General features: G+C 36.3%; 5 protein-coding genes across 5 annotated transcripts; 4 read left to right on the top strand and 1 right to left on the bottom strand.

Annotated features, from left to right (window-relative positions):
- LOC18792315 (small ribosomal subunit protein S13, mitochondrial) lies at positions 93-1,578 on the top strand. Its single transcript, XM_007223973.2, has 3 exons — positions 93-317; positions 860-1,087; positions 1,194-1,578. The coding sequence occupies exons 1-3, from the start codon at positions 249-251 to the stop codon at positions 1,362-1,364; spliced, it is 468 nt and encodes a 155-aa protein (XP_007224035.2). The 5' UTR covers positions 93-248; the 3' UTR covers positions 1,365-1,578.
- LOC18791322 (30S ribosomal protein S13, chloroplastic) lies at positions 2,019-3,099 on the top strand. The gene is made up of 3 exons (XM_007225896.2): positions 2,019-2,325; positions 2,403-2,627; positions 2,718-3,099. Exons 1-3 carry the CDS (start codon positions 2,212-2,214, stop codon positions 2,880-2,882), a joined length of 504 nt encoding a protein of 167 aa, XP_007225958.1. The 5' UTR covers positions 2,019-2,211; the 3' UTR covers positions 2,883-3,099.
- LOC18790459 (protein terminal ear1) lies at positions 5,129-6,760 on the bottom strand. The gene is made up of 4 exons (XM_007224855.2): positions 6,276-6,760; positions 5,668-5,781; positions 5,390-5,549; positions 5,129-5,287 (listed from the first exon to the last, which is right to left on the bottom strand). The coding sequence occupies exons 1-4, from the start codon at positions 6,758-6,760 to the stop codon at positions 5,129-5,131; spliced, it is 918 nt and encodes a 305-aa protein (XP_007224917.2).
- LOC18790327 (DNA-directed RNA polymerase III subunit RPC7) lies at positions 15,271-18,307 on the top strand. The gene is made up of 9 exons (XM_007223594.2): positions 15,271-15,475; positions 15,682-15,772; positions 15,992-16,145; positions 16,758-16,877; positions 17,008-17,061; positions 17,171-17,214; positions 17,392-17,499; positions 17,764-17,818; positions 17,919-18,307. The coding sequence occupies exons 2-9, from the start codon at positions 15,686-15,688 to the stop codon at positions 17,933-17,935; spliced, it is 639 nt and encodes a 212-aa protein (XP_007223656.2). The 5' UTR covers positions 15,271-15,475; positions 15,682-15,685; the 3' UTR covers positions 17,936-18,307.
- Positions 18,780-21,151, top strand: LOC18793724 (profilin). The gene is made up of 3 exons (XM_007223854.2): positions 18,780-19,045; positions 19,523-19,660; positions 20,661-21,151. The coding sequence occupies exons 1-3, from the start codon at positions 18,923-18,925 to the stop codon at positions 20,793-20,795; spliced, it is 396 nt and encodes a 131-aa protein (XP_007223916.1). The 5' UTR covers positions 18,780-18,922; the 3' UTR covers positions 20,796-21,151.

Here is a 21,773-nt window from a genome sequence, read left to right as displayed (position 1 = left end):
AACAATTAAAAAATAAGGTCTCACTTAAATATCATATATATGAATCGCAGTATAAAATTCCTGATTCATATGACCTCCAAGTTCCAACCCATATGGAACTGGGCCAAGCCCGTATGAGTAATAGGCCGGCTTAGTATTTTGCCAGACAGAAAATCAAAATCCCTAGTCTTTGCTTGATTGGAAGTTTTGCCTTTGGAACTTTGCAACTTGGCAACTTTCTTTAGCATATCCAACAATCCACTGATCCAATGTTTGGTTTACGTGGTACAGTCGCAATCGCTTCCGATGCGAGTCGTCGACTCCTTCAATCTGTATCGGTGAGTTCATAACCACAAAGCCCCCTTCTTTTTTTTATCAAGCTAATTGCTTTTGTAATTGATTTCAAACACATTGGGTTTAGGGTTTAAGGATTTGGGGTTTATGACTGTAAGTTTGTTCTAAAATTTTCAAATTCAGTGCTTGCAGAAAGATGGGTGCTTTAGGGCTTTTTCTGGGTTTTGCATGAATTGTTGGCTTTTCAATCGCTTGTCCGTTGTTCGGTTGCTGTGAAAAATTGTTGGAGTAAATAAAACATAGCATATGCAACCAATGTAGCTTGCTCGTAGGCATTGGTTGAAATGATTGACAATAATGACTTATATGAAATGGAAAATGCAAATACATAGTTTTGATTTTGAATTCTCTGCTTTCCATTGTACATTTCAATGAAACATCCTATGATCTAAAAATTTGTGCAGAAAAAAAAAAGTAAGAAAAATTTATCATTCCCCATATCCTAAGCTTTGAAATTTGAAAGGTTACAGATTTTATATGTTGGTATTTATCATGATCATCTTTTGGCCTCCTGTGTTGTGTGCAGTTTCACGGGGTGGGTGCCCGGTGCCTCAATATAAGAGCAGGGATGGAGATTCCAGACAATAAGCCCCTCAAGTTTGCGCTTCAGTACATACATGGTATTGGCAGAGCCAGGGCTGCCCAAATCCTGTCTGAGCTCAACATGAGCAACAAACTTGCCATGGATTTGACCAGAAGAGAAGTTGTTGCTTTGGATGATGTACTCAGCAAGTACGTCATTGGAAGGGATTTGGTATAACTCTTGTCTTCCTCTCCCATCCTCCTCCCTCTCTTGAAGTACTGCTTGTAATGCTTGCATATCTGGTTCTTGTTTTTTCTTTCTTTTTCGGTTTTTTCAGGCGGGTCTTGTTGATAGAGACATAAAGAGAATGAAAGACATTCAGTGCTACAGAGGGATAAGACATGTTGATAACTTGCCTTGCCGAGGGCAGCGCACCAGCACCAATGCCAGGACCAGGAAAGGCAGTCAGCGGGTTTCTGTTGCTGCATCAAAGAAGTTGAAGAAGTAGTCACATACTACGGTTTTTTCCTAAAGGAACTCGGTTTGCATATAGAATTCATCTGCTTTTACAATTCGTGGGGTTTTGAAGTCATGATTGTTGGTGGTTTTACTAATTAAGGTCAAGGAGAAAGCCTCCTGTTGCTGTTTCTTTTCTACAATCTTGGTTCTCGATGTCACATTTGATCTCCCAATAACCACTAGAATTTTTGCTTCTGCTTAAATTTCATCTGCTTCAAAGATGGGTAGCATTGGGCCTTATGAAATTTCATAGGAATTCGATCGCTTGTGAATAAGTAATTACTTTAACTAAGATGAAATTTGCAGTACACTTGAAACAGTATATAATGAAACATATTAAACTTGTCAATCAGTGAGTTAATCACCAACCAAACCCATAAACCCAGTAATCTACAACCCAAATCACAAAATGTCCATTAAAATATCAGCAAATAGATCTTCAAAACATGTTTAAACCAAGGCAACCAATGCCTTCCTTGGATTAAAAATTATTAAAAGCAAAGCTGTGAAGACAGTTGAACATGGAACAATCAAAGACAAGGTGACAAGAGTCTGCCTTATCTTCCACATAGCTTGAAATTAATAATCACAGATGCAGTATTTTGAATTCTAAAAATGAGCATTGTGAAAACAAAAACAAAAAAGAGTTTTTTTTGGAGATACAAATCATATTTTGGGCTTTGAGTGAAAGTTGGGATCTGACCCCAAAAAGACATCCAAGTTGGGCTTTTATAGGAAATAGCTATGCATCAGAAAGGATAAGCCAGAGCTCGACCCCATCGTCTTCATCCACACGCAAACTCATCACTCTCACTAGTCACGCAGTGTTGACAAAAATGGCGCAAACACTGGCAATGCCTCTGGCACCCTCGCTCTCTGTAATCTGCAATGGAAGAAACCCTAACCCCCTCTCCAACAGTCTCTCCTTCCCACTCAGAAACCCCAATAAGGTAAATTTCACTTCAAACCCACATTTTAAATTCTGGGTCGAGCTCAAAAATTCATGGGTCTCATCGATTTTGCACAGGTTGGTGGCCTCAGCATCAAATGCGTGCGTGTTGGCGGAGTCGAAATTCCAAACAACAAAAGGGTCGAGTTCTCTCTTCAGTACGTTCATGGAATTGGGCGTACCAGAGCGCGCACAATCCTAATCGACCTCAACATGGAGAACAAAATCACCAAAGACTTGTCCGAAGAAGAACTCACCATTATCAGAGACGAAGTCTCCAAGTACATGATTGAAGGAGACTTGGTAAAGACTCGAACTTGATTTCTTTATAGTCTTTCTTTTCATATTGGGAATATTGGGTTCTTATGGTTTTGGGGTTTTTGGGTGTTGCAGAGGAGGTTCAATGCGTTGAATATCAGGAGACTGAAGGAGATTCAGTGCTACAGAGGTATCCGCCATATCCAGGGCTTGCCTTGCAGAGGACAGCGCACCAAGAACAACACTAGGACTTTGAAGGGTAAGAGGGTCACTGTTGCTGGAAAGAAAAAGGCCCGTTAAGTAATCATATGGGTTTTCAATTCTTTGTGTAATTGGTGATCAATTTCCATTGTCTGGATTTGTGTCTTTGATTAGCATCTAGTACAATTGTTCTCAGTGCTTTTTGTTGATGAAATTGGGTTCTCATCTTTGGTAATGCATTTGGGATCAGTGTATATTAAGCATTTGGATCATGCCTTGTTCTATCTATCTGCACTGATTTGAGCTCATTTTTGTTCGAAGGATTGTTAAAAGTTGAGAAGTAAATATCGTCTAAGAACTCGGTCACACCATGTTTTTGAGATTCTTAACTATTTTGGAGTGCTATGAAATTGAATCAAAAGTGATGGCTTGTTGAAATTGTTCTCAAAATTCAGAGGCCTAATATCACTTTTATACAATTGAGAAGGGTTTCGCAAATCATCTGATGTAGGGATCCTTCTCACTTTGTTTTGATCATCTTTGTCTTCTTACTACTACATTCATTATGTTCCATCTTTGTTTCTATCATCCCAGAATTTAGCAAAGCATCCATTAGATAGCTGCTACAAATTTGCGAAATCTCCGCTCGCATTCGATATGCATTTGCCATTTGGCAATCACGACTCTCTTACAATCTTCTTTCTTAGTTCTCTGTACTCTTTGACATCTCAGTTCTTCTCACAGCTAGATAACAATTATATCTCACCCATTCGATATCCGTTCTCATAATGCATGTCAGTTTTAACTATAGTTGGATAAAGATTCAACAAGAAACCTATGCATATGAGTATTTTGCTCTGCTTATTAATTCTTTTCATTGTTTGTTTGGTCTTTCCGCTTGGAAGATGTGTTAGTATTTGTTAACCTAGAACTATTTTACCAAATTCTATGCTTAAGCTACGTTGAGATTTTCTCCAAAATCTGTGCTTTAGCTAAATCAAAGTCCGTAGGAGAAAACTAAATGTTTAAAATATCTGAAGTTCATGAGCCAAATGGTTTCAGACAAGGATAGTGAATGCTAAAACCATGTGTTCCTTTTTATTTTTTCGCCTTAAGTTACTTTTTCTATTTTAGAATAAGCGATAATTGTATTCAAGTTGCACTTTTATTTTTTGCCTTGAGTTACATTTTTTTAGCTTGTGCTTTGGTCCATTTTTCATTTTGTTCATGCATAACAGTTTTTCTATTTTAGTGATGTAGTTTTGCTTAGTTAACAATGAAGACCTCTACAAAGTGCATAATTGTTAAGAAAAAGACACGAAATTCTTGCAGTTTAAATTTTGATTGCAAAAGTTTTTGAGAGATAAAAGCGGCCTCACATGTTGTTGTTGCATATTGCCGTATTGAATTTTATTTATTAGTTTGACTAAATTGAGCTTGATTGCACACCGAATAAATTAAATAACTAAAATTGTCAAAATTAAAATGCGGGAACTTAAATGGAAAATGAATCACTTTCTCAATCTCTATCTTTTCAACAAAAAAAACAAAACAAAATCACAAACCTTTTTGGTTCTCAAATTACATGACTTATTTTATGCATGGACTCCCTTTATTTTTAGTGAATTGAGTGAATTTTACAGGAAATCAATGAGATTAGGGAAACAAAGCTAAGCCGCAAGGAGAATAAGGATTAGGTCCAGCCCACTTGACAAAGCGCAGAGCAAGTGGCAAAAGCCCAGAATGCTTAAAAATCACACCTTGGGGCTTGGCCACAAATAATGGAAAAGTGAAGAAACCTTTTAGTATGATGGTGAAATTGTAACATGGTATTATGAATCACGTGTTATAATATAAGTGAATGTGACACAAAAAAATACTCAAGTTGAAAGTTTTGAACAATTATCGTGTTGCAAGGATAATTGCCAGAGCATTACATGAACTCCGAAATTAGGGTACAGACACAAATATGAATTCGTTCTTGCCTCAAGTCTGATGGGCATGATAACACAAAATAGTCGACTAAGACTCATATGATCAATAAATAATTAAACAAGGTTAATTTGTAAGTAACTATATCTCTCAAGAAATAAAATAAACCAAAAGAACAAACCATGAAAATTACCAACTTAACCAAGAGGCAGAAACCCATATTTTCCATTTCACGCCAAAATTTCGCCTTACAAAACACAGTTCATACATCTGTCATATATGTATTATATATACTTCATGTTCCATATATATATGCATGGTGATCCATGGATCACCATAAGCTAAAGCCATATAACTCCTTAAGACTTTTTTTTTTTTTTTTTAACGTCAAAAAGAAAATTACAACGAGAACCCTAAGACTTGTAAGGTGGCACACCAGTAAGATTTCCAACAGGGAATACTTGATACCAATTGGAACCGTCGCATGCAGGTTCCACAGCCACGGGCAAGCACTCTGCAGATTCACACCAAAACATCTTGTTCTTGAACTTTTCCAAAAGAGCTGCCTTGCCCTGCATTTCAAAACCAAAAAACAATCATCTTAAAAATAACATTTGGGCAAGGCTAACAAAACCCAGGTAATAAACTAATTATAAGAAATCAATTTATTTAACCTGGAATTTGGCGCTTTTAACATCACAAGTCTTTTTGGAATTGTTTTCTCTCAACTCCCGGTTTTGAAAATGCACCCAAAATCTGTGAGCTGCAGCTGGAGTTGTAAAATTCACAAATGCGTAACCCAGATTTGAAATAGTCTTCTTCTTCCAGATTTTCCTAAATGAAAAAAAGTAAAAAGTAAAAAATTATATGTATAGCTGTTTATAACACCCAAGAAAAACACAGAAACAAAGGTTTTGGGAAGATTGGCAGTGTAAAATAAGAAGTAACTCACTCGAAATCTATGGGTAGATAAACAAAATCGAACTTGGACTTGTTTGGATCAGAGTGGAGGCCTCGGTTCACTTCAAAACAATGCCAGCTCAGTATTTCCAGTAAAGTATTCCTCCTGAATAAATATTAGAATAATAGGGCTGAGCAGATCAGTAAGCATGTTAACATAACAGTGAAAATAAATAAATAAATAAATAAATAAATTGCATATGGATGAACAATTTTTCAGGCAAATGGTGGACGATCATATTTCATGTATTCAATGTTCCAATAGTTTACATATGCGTTGTTGATGAATATCAAACACATGGGCAAAAACAAAACACATGTACTTGTTTCAGTTCACGTTATTGACAGAAAAAGGTTTTTTTGGGACAAAAGGTAGAAACTTTGAATGAAGAGAAACCCAAAAAAAAGGTGCTAATTTCCTCTTACTCGCTATGAGCTTTGAGAAGTCAAAAGTTGCAGAAAACCCAGAACATAAATTTAACCAGCTAAAATATTTGATATCTGGACCAAATATTTAACAAAGTTTGTAAATTTATCCTTTGAAGTTTAAACGCCAAACCACCCAAATGCTGCACAGAGAGAGAGAGGGGGGGGTTTTACCCAAACTGATAAGGGATGTTCTTGACCATGACAGTGGTTGTAGACTGGTCAAAGGTTGGAGGAAAAGGAATAACAGGACCGCCATTTTTGTGCTCTGAACTCGAAGCCTCCATATTCTTCTCTTCTGCTTGCAGCTTCTGTTTGTTTTTCGGCACACATTTTCCACGTCCACTATCAAGATCAAGCTTCTTCCTTGGTCCGCAAGCCCTCCCATTTTTGCCCTTATACTTGTTATGCTGCAACCTTTTCCCTCTTAAAGCTGGACCTGATGACCTTGGAAAATGGAGATTTGTAGAAGAAGAAGGGCCAGCTGGCTGTGGCTCACAAGGAACCAAGGAAGAAATTGGCACTGGCTCACAAGGAACCAAGGAAGAAACTGGCAGTGGCTCAAAATGAACACTGGGTACCAGCCAAACAGGATTGTAGGTATAATAATAGTAGTTCTGTCTGGTTTGGTATAGCGGTGCATAAGGGTTCAGAGGCATTTTAGGGCGTTGTTGAGATTTTGGATTAGAACAAGAAGCCGCTGGGTGGAGATCAAAAGCTTCCAACAATGCTTTTTGACTGAATAAAAATCAGAGAGATTTGTAGTTGTTTTGTACGCAAAGGCAGTTAAACTATCACTCCTACTGGTTTGGTGACCTGATTGACTGCCAAAACTGAGGCTTTGGAGCTTCTTTATAAGCATATCTCGGCATGTGAAATGGACGGTAGGGATTTAAATTTGGAGAGCCTAGCTAGGGCTAATCTTTATGAGCATATCTCACTCAGTATGTGAAATGGACGGCAGGGATTGAATGTTGCTTTTCAGAAATTCACAATTCTGGAATATAAGACCATATCAGTGAAATTATGAAAATTGGCAGCGAATATTACTCATGATGTCTATTCATTAAATGCCATCATGCCAATGTTTCCATACAAGACAAACCAACCACCCCCAGCTTTACATATGTGGCGGCTTCAGCAGGAGAGAGAGAGAGACAGAGAGAGATACAGATACAGACAGAGAGAAATGCAGAGAGAGAGAGAGAGAGATACAGAGATGAGAGTCTTTTATGGTTTAGTGCTTGCACTTTGTGACTTTGGTTCTCTTTTTCTCTGTATTTGTAGAACATCAGAAGTGGAAATTTGTTCGAAAAATGAACGTTAAATAACACAAAACAATGAGGTTTTTTCTTCTTCGAAATTTAGGAAAACAAAGAGATAATCGTAGAGTGATAATATGGTTATGGTTAGGTTTTACTACTTATACACGGTGAGAAAAAGTATGGGAAATTCTCTAGGAACTAGGATCATATCAACATGCCCAAAAAATTAAAAAACTAGTATCATATAAGTTATTGTGGAACTAATAAAATTAATTTCATTACATTTTAAACTCATCTGATTCTGATGTGACAATACAGTGTATACATCAAGTTTTAAATAAATGGAGAAAAAAAATCATGTCTATTCATTCTAGATGACTGTTTGCTAGTCTAGCTACATATACGCATTTATTATATTAAAAGAAGATAATTGTTAAGGAGACCATATTTATAAACCACCTTATAAACAACCTCTTTAATATAGATGGGACCCATTGCATTAGTGGGCTCCACCTCCATTAGAGAGGTGGTTTTCAAGGTGGTCTAATAATGTAGTCTCTCTAACATGACTCTTAAAAGAAGAGGTGTAGGCTTTTAAAACTTTTAATATAAGTTTTGTTCTTCCAAAGCAAAATTAAATGTTTTGAAGAGTCAAAATCAACTTATCAGGGTCTTTTTTTATTTGTCAGAATATCAACTTATCAATTATGAAAAAGAAAAAAAGAGTTTGAAAAGTTTGTTAAAAAGAAGTTTGCTAATGTGACACACCTATATTAGCATTTCAAAATTATTTGGTTCCTCTAACATTAGTCGTATTCCAAAGCAAAATAAAACATGTCACGTAGATATATATGTTTTTGAAACCGTTTTTCTATACCACCTTTGTAATTAAGTTGACATAAATAAATAAATAAAACACCATGGCTTATGTGGAATGTGATGGAAAAACAAAACCAAAAAAGGAAGCCTGGCAGCTTATATTCTGGAAACATTATAGTTTCTCAAAATGTTAAGGACATGAATGGCTGTTTCTTCAATCTGCTGTTTGGTTACTAACCTAATATGCATTTATGATTAAGTTGGTGTGGGTTTTGGTTCATTAATTTCTCCAATGATTGATGCAAAAAGGGGCTAAGTACGATAATTATGACCTTCAAGGTCGGAAAAATCGTATGTTAGCTTTAATTCCAACTTAACATATTAGTTTTAAAAAAAGATGGTTTATTTTCAAAGTTCAATTCTCATCGCTAACCTTAATCAATATTTACCATATGATTATGATTAACGATTTTAGCGGCCAAGCTATTGCTAGGTCTTGGATCATATTATTATAAATATTTGTGCAGTTAATAAGTTCGAACTCTCCTCCTCGTGATTCAGATTAGATTTAAATAGAATATCATTTATATAAAATAAATATATATTTTGGGCATCAAAACTTGTCGTGCTAGTGTTATTGTTTAAGTTTTGATCCCCAAACATAAAATTCCGGCTCTTGATGATCATGTGACAATCATCAACTAATCAAAATAATTAATGTAAGTTGTAACATTTAGATGAACCTATTATAACCTATTATGTGTTCTGTTAATGTGGTTTTTTATCCACTGGTTAAAAAAAGTGAAGGAACACAACACATGAGGTGGTGGTATTGAGGTTGTAAATGGAGAGAAGGTGGGTTTGGTTACTATAACCTAGTTTTGTAAATCTGGTTGGAAGAAAAGAAAAAGGAGCTTTGAAACCCAGAAATAATCACTTTATTAGTTTAGAATAGAGAGAGAGAGAGAGAGAGAGAGAGAGAGAGAGAGAGAGAGAGAGAGAGAGAGAGAGAGTGATTGAAAGAGATGGAGTTGGTTTCGCACTTAATGCATGTGTACTGGAGAGGAAGGAGGTTTCGTATATGCATGGCTTTTTGACCAACTTCGATACTCGAAAGCAAAGCAAGCTTTAGGTTTCGGTTTCAGTTTCAGTTTCCCCAGTGAATAATGCAAGAATATCGAAACGAACGATTTGGCCTATCAGTTTTTCTATTTCTTAGCACACAAACAAGTCCTGCTTTAAGATCTCCAAAACCCCAAAAATCTTTAAGGCTGCAACATTTCTTTTGTAAACCCAAAGCCATTCTCTATTTCATTTTAATTCCTTTTGTTTTGTTTCCATTTCTTTCTTTCGTTTTTCTGGCAGCTAATTCTCCTTTATGTCTCTATCCCTCGGTTCCTTTTGTTGTAAAAAAAATTAAAATTTTATAAATAAATAAATTAAATTAAATTTTCTTGGTAGCAGATTTCACTCTTTAAAATGAAAGTGAAGTATAGTTAAAGGAATTGGACCGAAAAAAATATAATTAAAAGATTCACCAAAGACGATTTGAACTAAACTGACTAAGTGACGACGATTGGTAGATAATTGAGAAGCAGAGGTGAGCCGAACAAAACCTTGGCCATCCTTACATAATATAAAAAATACATATGTGAAAGTTTCACTAAGAAATTTAAAATGAGGCTGATAGCGAATATATTGAATAATTTTTATTCTTTATTAATGGAGAAAAATCACTAAAGTAACATCAAATTAATAAATAAATAAGAGAAACTAGAAAAATAAAACCATTGACACCATTTGTTTGACATGAATTTCAAGAAAGTTGAATGAAAAATGAAAGAAGGAATATTCTCCTTCAAGAAAGTAGAGTACATTCGGTTAAAAAAGTAACAAAAATCCCCTCTAATGTAACAAATAAGTATAGCCATTTGTAAACTCCTATAATTTTTTCTCAAACTCAAATTTGAAATTCATATAGGAAGGGGTTTTCCAAGATTTGCCTGCTGCGTCACTGCGTCAGGACAATCTGTGGCAGGGTAAACTATGCCCATCACTCACGATTATGACTATGAATATTGGATAAGACGTCCCATAAATTTTATATTATATTACAAATCCTCAGTCCCTATTGCCTAACCCTAGTAGGTCACTAGAGAGAGAGAGAGAGAGAGAGAGAGAGAGAGAGAGATATGTGCAGGTTTTGGTCAGCACAAAAGTCTTATATCAATTCATGTCTCGCTGTTGTATTTTTCTTTTGCAGCTTTTTTTACACTCAAATTTGCAACAAGCTCATGGTGTGTTTACCCAAATTTGCTCCACTGCAGTTTTGGGGCGCTATGTTTCACACACTTTCTTTGCTTCCCATTGCTGAGGAATCATAACCAAATATGCATATGGAAGAAGGCTCAAATTTCAACGTGATCTCTTTTTTCCATTTAACTAATTATATCATCTCGATTTTACCACCTTCATTAAAAGACAAAAAGAGAGAAAATAAAAACTTCCAAATTTCATCTCTCAACAGTCAACACACCAAGGTCCCCATTGCTGGCACATATACTACACTAAGCATAGTACAAATTATAACCATGTTTCCAATTCACCCCAGAGACTATGGCAAAACACATCACCCAGGGAGACAATGAAAACACAGCCAAAAAACCCAGACTGATTATATTTATACATCATATGCGAAAACCCTAAAAACTAGTTGAAAAAACAAACACAAAACAGTAAACAGAAGTAGCCAATAATACAACAGCATAGAGTTGATGCAGTCATAGCACTATCACCTCACTGTCCTCCTCACTTCACCTTCTGTCGGCTTCTCAGCATGCATGGTGGTGATCACTGAGGATATTATAGGCCATGCCCCTAAGAGTTTAAGGCATATGTGTAGGAGAGTTCCCAAAGGAAGAGGGTACCCCTACGCATTTCCCCACAGTTTTGAGATTGGGCAGCTCAACCCCACCATCGCATGGAGGCTCTAAGATTACAGGCAAATACTCCTCAGTGTCACACCAAAACGCTTTCTTCTTGAAATGGCCCCTCAGAGCTTCCAAACCCTACATGAAAAAACTGTCAGTCAAATCTGAAAGCTCACATCCAACAGCATACTTAAAAAAGTCGAGAGCAGTTCAAATGAAAAAAATTGAAAGCCAAAAACTTTGAAGTGTAAGAATTCGAAACTTAACCTGAAGTTTGGCACAGGTTACTTCACGGGTCTTGTTGTTGCTGCTGACCTCTTCCCACATTTTCTCGTGGAAATTCTTGTAAAATCTCGAGGCCGCAACAGTACTGGTGAAATTCACAAAGGCATAGCCCAGATTGGCTGCCCTCCTGCCATACCAAAATTGCATGGAAGAAAACTATTTTAACATACAAGATTTTGGATCCAATCATCCAAGAAAGTGATACAAATAAACAAGAAGGTTTTGGAAAATAAAAACTCAGTCTCTGTTTATAAAAACGTTACTCACTGAAAGTCCATGGGAAGATACACGAAATCAAACTCGGATTTAATGGGATCATCAGAGTTCATGCAGGCCTTGATGTTCTCTGCGCAGCAGTGCTTACTGAGGAAGCTCAGCAGATCACCCCTCCTGCTTGGATAAATAAATTATTATTATTATTTCAAGAATTCACATGTTTTTTCTATGAAAATTTATTATTAATAAATTCTGTGCCCTCAGACCAAACATGTTTATCCTCTTTAGCACAAAAGTAGAATAGAGACATAAGGGCACAAAGAAAGAGCGACAAAACAGAGACTAAATTCCCTCTTACACGCCATGAACAAACAAATAACAGGAATGAAAAGTCAAAATTGAAAATGGTTGAACCAGACATGAACCAGGTAACATTTGAACAAATTGTTGATGCATGTACTTTAAATAAATAAACAAAATTAAGGGAAACAAAAACAAGAAAACCCAAAATAGTAACACACAGAGAGAGAGAGAGAGAGAGAGAGAGAGAGAGAGAGAGAGAGTTTACTGAAATTGGTTGGGGATGTTTTTGACCATGATGGTGGTAGTGCTTGAGCCATTTTGCACATCAGGACTTGAAGGGAAAGGAATTACATCACCGCAACCAGCATTCACAAGTCGGGCTTTGGTTCCCCTTATAATCCTCTGACGCCACGCCTTTTTACCCTTCTCGGCCTCCAGGACTTCCTTCTTGGGCAACCATTTGACAACCCGACAAGCACCTACCACTTGGTGATCATCCCCAAGCTCTTTCAATGACTTCCTCAGCCTCGCAGGTACAAATCCCCTCTTCCCCTTGTAAACATTCTCTCTCGGTACCCTTTTCGTAGTTTTGGCTGCTGCTGCTGCTGCTTCCATGTTCTGTTTGAGACTCACAATTGTTTTTGGGTTCGGAAAGTTGGGTTGTCTCCAGTGACAAAAATAGTAAATGGGTTGATGAAGATTTTGAAAAGCATAAGGAGGTTGAAGAGGATAGAAATATCTTTTGTACACATAGGTTTCAGTTTTGTTCAAGAAAAATGGAGGAGCTTTAGGGTTCAGAGCTTTGGAGGACATCTTTTGAGTTTGTGGTGTCTGGAAATACAAAGAACCGAAGAGGGGGGAGAGAGAGAGAGAGAGAGAGAGAGAGAGAGAGAGAGAGAGATCAAAAACAGAGGAAGAAGAGGGAGAGAGTTTGGAACTGAGCTAAAATGGAAGAGGGGAGGATAGTGTTTATAAAGATGAGGAGAGGAGATATGAAAGGTTGATCGGACGGTGGGGATTGAAGCAGAGAGTAGGTTTTCAGAATGGGATTTGCTTTCACGTTTCTGGATATGGGATCCCTGAAATGATGAAAATCGGGACTCGAGTTTACTCAGCATGGCTTTAACATTTAATGCTCTCAACCAAGGCTTAGCATTGGCGGCGTATAATAACATGAGATGCAGAGAGAGCAGAGAGAGGAGAGAGGGAAGAGAGTCATGGTTTTGTGCTTGGACAGGTCGACAGCGGTGACAACTTTTTTTCTGAGCACGAAAACGGCAAATTGTATGAAAATGAAAAATATATTAACAAAACGAATAGTTATCTGGAATTCCTTGGACGGAGAGCAGCTATGCTTAGGTTTATAGGGGTGGTCGGATGTCAACCGATTGCTTCCCTCGGACTAGTTTTTTGCTTCCCTCGAACTAGTTTAATTAACCACACTTTTTTACCATTGGACTAAATTGTGCTAGGTTAATACAATATGATGATGTCATTCTAGCTTGCAAAATAAACTTTGGTTTGTGCGAGAATATTTAAAAAAATATTTTGTTAAATTTTGCAAATTTGAGAAATATTAAATATTTTTCCTCTTGACTTTATATTCTTAATTTTCTCATTCAGTTTGTGTCACTTGTATTTCACTCACACATAAATTTTATGCAATCTCTTCAACAGCAATTCACCTGCGTTTTTGAAATTTGTTCATCATCCGGAACTCAGCCCATGCATTGCTGAGTACCAATTCTATATTAATAATCCCAAAATTTTGTTTGGTTAATTGTTAATAACTTTTTATGTCTCTCATTATCTGGGAAACATAATATTGTGCTGAAAATGTCGAGGAAATGAATAGCAGGTTTTTTCGCATGCTTTGTTTGATCGATTTAAAACGCATTTACTTTCTCAATGATTGATTCATCGGGGGAAAAAGTTGGTAAAGTTTTTATGACCTTCAAGTGGAATAAAATGTTAACATATTTGGGCGAATTTGGTGGCCAAATTGCCACTCCAGATTGATTTCACCCTCTTATTGGCGCCATCTCTCTTAGAGTTTGCCAAATGTTTATATTAAAATAACCATAATTCAACATGTACATTCAGACCAGACGCAATAAATTATGACAAATATCTTGCAGTTTTGTCTATAGTTGTTAGATTTATTTAGGGTTTACGTGGAAAAATAGAATTCGGGTGTTTAGCACATAACTTCAGAGTAAGCTTGCTGATGCCTCAATTACTTGTACTTTCTTGATTTTATGTCTTGGGAATTCACATCACAAGATTCTTCATTCTTATTAATCTATAATGCGTTCATCTATGGATAGTACTTACTCAACATACAGCTCCATAAACGTAGACGCATTATGGAATCACATTAATTTCTTGCCATTTTTACATTGTTTTCTTTCTCTTGATTGAGTTTGTGATTTCCGTTATTGTATTATTAACCGATCCTAACATTATATCATAATATTGAAAATTTCACAAATTTTATTGGTATTTTATTTTAGAGAATTGTTATTGCCCGTGAGAAAGAAAAAACTAAAACTTATTTGACTCAATATTTCAAAATCCAAAAGGAACATCTTATTTGATAATATGATTCAAATAAGAAAATTACACAAATTTGTAATTAATGAGTAGTCAAATCAAGGGTTTTAGATTAAATTTGCAAAGCCTCTTTCTTGTCCCTTGTATATTAGGGTTTAGACTGAATCGAGGCTTTCCTTAATTTTGCAAAGCATTGACCATTTGCGAAACTTTTGCTGAGATATAAAATAGCATGTGTTTCAGCATTGCACAATTTGAGGCAAAAAGTTGGTATGAGAATCCCAACATCAGAAAGGCCAGGGTGGCATTGTAACTTCCACGTTGAATTCTTCCACTTCGTTTTTTACATGTCATATTCTCACTTAACTTCGTGCATGGAGTCTGGAGATCCAGTAAAAAGTTTTTTTTATCCCTCTCTCACTTTTTACATGCAGTAACTTTGTTTTAAAGTGCGTGCGAAGGGATTTGACTTCTTCTACTAAACATTTAAAATAATATTATTTTAAACATAATTACAAGATTTTTTTCATTTTAAAAAAAGAATGATCCAAATCCTCACTGACAGGGGTATGAAATGATTGATTAGATGAGGTGAAGCAAATATCTGACGCAAAGAGGGGTACAGTTACAGTATGCAGCAAGATTCATTGGCGTTATTTTATAAAGGCCCTCCATGTTGGACCGGGTACAGTATGCAGTAAGATCCATTGGCGAATTTGGGCTTCAAATACAACAAGAACAACCCAATAGGCAATTTGCTCATCGTCATGACCTGACCCGAATCCTCTAGAGGCCAGCCCATAGCTCCCGAGTGCCTCTCCTCGCTCAACCGCTCCAAGGACCAGCGTGCGTGCGTCCCAGTCTTCCTCCTCAGTCCATCTTCTCCATCTTCTCCATCGGTAACTCCTCTTCTTTCTCTTCTTCTTCTTCTTCTTCCTTTTTTCTTTCTTCTCAAGTCCTATTCTTCGTCCTATTGCAGTTTCTCAGCAACCAAACTATAAAAGTAAGCTTTATCTCCCCCCCACTCTCTCAATAAAATGTCTCTGCAACGGTTTGTGAGTTGGTCGAGTTTCAATTAAAACGGTTATCTTCAATCAGAAATGGGAAATTAAAAAAAAGTTGTTCACAAGTTTCTCTCTATTTTGCAATTTTTTTCTTCTCAAATTTAATGTTTGTTGAGAAATTCTTGTTTTCAATTTGTATGTGAAGGTCAATGGCGTATAGAGGTCGTGGACGCGGTGGATTTGGAGGAGGTGGCGGTTTTGGCTATGCCACTCAAGTTCCCTTTGAGCTTTTTCCTGTGAGTTTCTGTTTGCTGCAGTTTTTGCCCAGGACTAATTTACCAAGCTACAATTTCAGTCTTGATCTTGAATTTTGTTGATTTTGAACTAGTAATGGCCAAATTTTAAGTAATATGTTTCTGCAATTGGTTCTATTTTTGTTGCAGTTATTGACAAGTTTTGCTATGATATTGGCAGTTTGCTACTTTTCATATTTAATATCAAACTTTTCTTTGCAGGATGTTGATTTGCCTAATGTCAAAGGTATACTTGATCCAGATAAAAAGATAAACCAGGGTAAGAGTGAGGAAGAAAACTTAGTCAATCAAAGTCGCAAGTTTCAAAAAATTTGGAAAGGCTCTCCTTTTTATCTTGAGCAGACCACTTCAAAGGGTTAGCATGATCTACTTTAGAACTCGTTGCTTATGTTTTTTTTTTGTCTATCAGTACATGTAGTCAAGGAATTAAGCAATTTGTGAAGCATGTTTGATTTGTTTTTCCCTTCCTCTTCTAGTTAAGATATTAATCATGGTCTATTGTGGAGAGAATTCATTATTTTGGTATGTTTGAAATCATGTTTGTTTGTTTTTTTTTATAAGAAGACTATCAACCTTGTAGTGATGCTTCTATGCTGTGTAAAAGTACAGTTCTGTTGTGAAATTCAGTATGATTCATATATGTTGATCCCTTTAATATTTTTATGGTTGAAGATAAAAGTACATATTTACTGTGAATCTGAAATCGATGTCACCAAGATTTTATAGTTAGATGTAAGGAGAAGTTCAAACATCCCTTCCAAAACCAACACCCAATCTTATGTTTGTGAACATTATGCAAAGTGGCAAACTATCTTAAAAAGTTCAATATGAGTTTCTAAGGTGATTTTGTTCTATAGTTGCATTTTATTTAATACCATATTGCTTTTATTCTCATTGAAAATCATTCATTTGGCTTCTTTTGAATTTATACCAGATAGTAATACACTTATTGAATTTGTGGTTTCAGAGAGGCAAAACACAGAAGTAGAAAGATATTCTGACAGGTTGAAGCCAAAAACCACGATAAGACGCGGTGCTCTTTTTGATATATTGGAGCTCAAGGGATTTCCCCAAGAACTGACTGGAGGTTTGTAATCTGAAAATCATGTGAAAGAAAAAAAAAAAAAAAAAAAAAGGGAATGATATCCAATGTTCTGCTTTGGTTTTGTGGTTTTCTTTTTGCGTTTTACATACTTCTTGTTGCAATGGTGTTTCAGGTTCAAGGGCGCAGGAACCAGGCCGAAAGAGAGTTCGATGGAATCCTGACTCAGGTTCCATGAGACTGGATACTTTGTTATTCTGTTGTCTTGTTTAATTTGTCCTTTTTTAAGTCATTGGGAATTTTGACTCAAACTGATTAAAAGATCATCACTCTTACAGAGCTGCAGAAGTTAGATTTATTTGAAAAGCTTGAACAGCGTCAGGTATGAAAAAGTCTTCATAGTCTCCCTAACTACAACATGTTGTGTCAAAGATCACTGTACCAACATCTATCTATGAAAAGGATCCAAATGAAAGTTTGAAGATGCTTGGTCTTAAAATTTATTTTCATAAAAGGTTTAATTTTTGTATGCATTGTTGATAATTCTTCTCATTTGTAGGGTAATAATGATGGAAAAGAAAAGAAAGAAGGTGAAGGTGAGGATGAAGATGAAGAAGAGGAGGAGGAGGAGCCAGAAGAAGACTTCAGTGATGATGATTATCAGAAGGTTCGTATAGGAAATCTTGGCTCTTATATATCTGTTTGTTTCTTTACCTTATTTATTGGTAATCACTTCAAAATGGTGATAGGTTGTACTTTGTTTATGTTCACTGTTGGGATTTTCTTTTCTTATACGTGCCACCTGATTCCTCACTTATTCGTTAGAAGTTCTGTTCACGAAAATTCAAGTTTGGAACTGGGAGGTGTGTGGTTCTTTGGCTGTCCATGTGTGGGAAAGTAATATGTTTTTAATACAACTTTGATCTTGCAGAACCAAGATTTCGATGATGATGATGATGATTTTAATATGGAAGATGATGGTGATGGTAGGAACCTTCATTTTATACACTACATTTTTCTCATACTATTTTAACATGGAATAATTAAGCTTGTGGTGAGCTTACGCTGATGGTTTCAATGATGCAGATGAACCTCTTTTGTAGTGAGACGGTGTCGCATACGAGGCTGCTCAAAACATACACAAACCTCCCTCATTTCCCTTCCATCAAATGGAGTATACGGCTATTGTTTGTTTTCTTGTAGGATTGTACATTCAATTACTAGTTTTTTTTGTTACAAAGCTCTTGCTCTTCCAGGAAAAGATATCGGTCTAATGTGACGATGATCACAAATAGAAAGTAGGTTGTGTGGAATCAAAATGTGTAGGTTAGGCAATGGATTCGATTCCCCGGCTTTTTGGTTTTTAATTTTGGTAATTAGGGCTTGTAGTTTACTTAAGCTTGCATTTGACCCTAAATCTGTTAAATTTGTTAAATGGGTGTATGAAAAGTTGACATGCTTAGCACATTGCTCTATCCTCCCGACCAAAACGTTTATGTTACTGCAGTAAGTTCGAATCATGGACGGCAATTGTTGAATTTTAAAAATAAAAAAAGAAAATTGTAAAATGTTGAAGACTTTGGTTTTAGAAAGAGAATGAAACCTTGTAATTCCTTTCGTACAAAACATGCTGCTAGAGTTGATCTTTCTTTGTTACACAAAAAATTGTGTGTAATTTTTCTTCATATACATGAATTAAGTTTCGAAACACAGCCCATACTTCCACTATGGTGGGGTGGGCAAGTTAACTCATGTGGGTCCCACGTGACCAAACATGAGCAGGCTGAACGTGAAGGGCACTCATTCAATCATGTTGGCGAATCCAACGGCTGACAAGAGATCACCGCGCAACAACGACATAACGGTTCACTAGGCCCACCGAATTCCCCCACACTCTTCTCCTCTTCCAGGCCTACGACATGTATGTATTGTGTAATATAATATTATTATATAAACCTTCCGCCTTTGAACAAGCAAACATACAACTCAGAATCAGACCGTGGAAGAAGAAGAAGAAGAAAATTAGAACTTGCAAATCTATCGATCAAAGTTAGACAAGGAGATTCGACGGTCAGGATTCAATCAAGAAAATGTCGTGGCAGACGTACGTCGATGATCACTTGATGTGCGACATCGAAGGCCAACATCTCACGGCCGCGGCCATCGTCGGTCACGACGGAAGTGTGTGGGCTCAGAGCTCCAGCTTCCCTAAGGTTCCTTCTTCAACTTCCTCTGTCATTCTTATTTTTTTAATTTTTTGCTTTTTTGCTTTTATTTTTGTATGATTTATCTCATTAGATCTGTGCAAATTGGCTCTGTTTGTTTGCTCGGAAAATCTTTTCACGGTAGAGGAATTGAATTGAAAATGCGAGGTTGTGTAACAGATTAATACTGATTAAAGAGTTGTGCTCGGAATTGAAAAAGGATTCGTGATTCTAACTGATTGAGATTGATCAATATGATTTGTGATTGATATTTTTTTTAAAGGATTTGTACTCCGCTTGTTGAGATTTCTGCATTTGAGTTTTGTTTCCATGCCGAGAAAATTTTTTCTGTTTGTTTGCCAATGGCCTTTTAATGCTAATGCGATAGGAATTCAGATGCAGGACATTTTGGATGTTTTTTCTTGATTTTAATTGAAAATGTGGTAGTGAGTGAGTGTGAGATTGATTTTGGTTATTTATAAGCAGTTTAAGCCTGAAGAAATTGCGGCGATAATGAAAGATTTCGATGAGCCGGGGTCTCTTGCCCCTACTGGATTGCACCTTGCTGGCACAAAGTATATGGTTATTCAAGGGGAGGGAGGAGCTGTAATTCGTGGAAAGAAGGTTTGTTTGTTTTGTTTTTCTGCTGTATATGCTTTACACAAGCACCTGAATTTCATATCGTCAAACCACAGGTTTTAAGTTTGGACATTTGGATTTGATTTCACCTGACCATTTGGTATAAATTCTCAGTGCATACTTAAGAGCATACAACGACATTTCCGTTGAACTACTTTCTTAAGTTTGCCTCTGAATTTCACAATAAAAGTAGAGGAGTTTACATGAAGAATGCTATGTTTTCATGAAATTACGTCCATAAGCTTACTTTTTGCGTATGACAAGTGAGCATGAAATGTGACCATTCTATGAACAAGCATGTGAACGAATTGATCCGCTCATCAACTGGTTTGATTTGAGAATTGTACCCTAGTGTTGAATTGTAACCCTATAGTGGAAATCCTTTATTCAAAATGTGGACATTAACTGAATATGCATACATTTTTCATTTCTGTAATTTCATAAAAGAAATTAAGAGAAAACACAGGTTTACTAACGTGATTTGCACTATAAAGTGTTCAATGAAGACTGTAAAAGTCATCCTTCTCTCACCTTCTTACTTTTTAAAATTGTTAACCATCAATTCAATCGGTTGATGTTCCTTCTTGTTGCAGTCAACATTCTGCCTGTGATTGATTTGATATTATTGTAGGGCTTTAGGAGATGGTATGTCCTTAAAGGAATAATCCACCTCAAAAGTTCCTCTAAAGTGTTATTTAATTTTTCTGTTGGGTTGCTCATTTATAGTCGCACATACTGACTAAAGTGCAAAAACACATGGATGCCAAATTGTGTAATGCACTTTATTTTTTTGAAATTTTAGTACAATTATCACTTTATGAGGTCCATCACCTTTTTTTTTTCCTTTAGATAGAGCTGTATATACTTGCAACCACCTGATAATTGCACGGATTTGCCTTTTCTGATGTTCTGCTTGCTGTATTTTTAGTGCAGATTGTGTCATTCCAAGTGTAATGAGGTTTATTTTGATTTGATTTTCCTGCAGGGTTCTGGTGGCATTACTGTGAAGAAAACTGGCCAGGCTATGATTTTCGGTATATACGAGGAGCCCTTGACACCAGGGCAGTGTAATATGATCGTGGAGAGGTTGGGAGACTACCTGATTGATCAAGGCCTGTAGGTCATCTCAACATAATGGTTTTCATGTTTTTCGATTTTTTTGTTTTTTTTGTGGGCTTTGCATCTACTTTCCTACTATGGATTTGAAGTGGCACTGGCGTTGTTGCTCAAAATAACCATGTGCGGATGGTGAGACGGAAGCAGGGGACTATTTGGTGTTCTAAGATTGTTTATTTTTTTTGGGGTTTCTTCGTTTCTTGATTTGTGTATTTATTCACCCCGCCGTTTGCTCCTACTGAGCCTGCTGCCTTTTTTTTTATTTTTATGGTTTTGCATATCCTTGGATTCCATCTTTGTTATGATATGATAAAAACAAATGTTTCTGCTATAAATGAAATGGTTTTGGATTTAAGTTTTCCCCTTTTGTTATAATCATTGTTTATCAACGATAATTCTAAGCCAATGCATTTGGTTCATGGACATTTTGAACTGTGGATTGGCTCAAGTTTTGAATCTCACAATTTGAGACCAATCGACTTAGGCTTCAAGCGAGTTCACTTTTTATCCATCTTTACAGCTTCGGTCAGACACCAAGTTTTAAATAAATATATATATATATATATATAATATATAAAAAATCGAGTCTAGCGGCATGGCTATGCTACTATTTCTTTAAAAAGAAATTACAAAAGACTGAGTATAGCCAGGCGGGAAAGAATTATAACCATGGGGCCATACTCGTTTTTTATAATTTAGTATAGCCGGGCGGCTATACTCGGGTTTTCCGAATTTTTTTAAAATAAATAGTATGGCCGATCGGTTTTCCCTTTTTAAAGAAATATTATGGCCGCACGGCTATACTTTGGTTTTTTCCTTTTTTTTTAAAAAAAACGAACAGTATGGCCGGGCGGCTATTCTCGGTTTTTTTTTTTTTTTTAAGAAATAGTAAAGCCCCCCCCCCCCGGCAACTCTTTTTTATTAATCTCGGTTTTTTCATTTTTTAAAAGAAATAGCATAGCCGAGCGGCAATACTTAAGTT

This window comes from Prunus persica, chromosome G1, assembly GCF_000346465.2.
Source record: "Prunus persica cultivar Lovell chromosome G1, Prunus_persica_NCBIv2, whole genome shotgun sequence".
Classification (NCBI taxonomy): domain Eukaryota; kingdom Viridiplantae; phylum Streptophyta; class Magnoliopsida; order Rosales; family Rosaceae; genus Prunus; species Prunus persica.
Note: the sequence above shows the minus strand (reverse complement) of the source record. Positions and strands in the feature narration are given on the sequence as shown.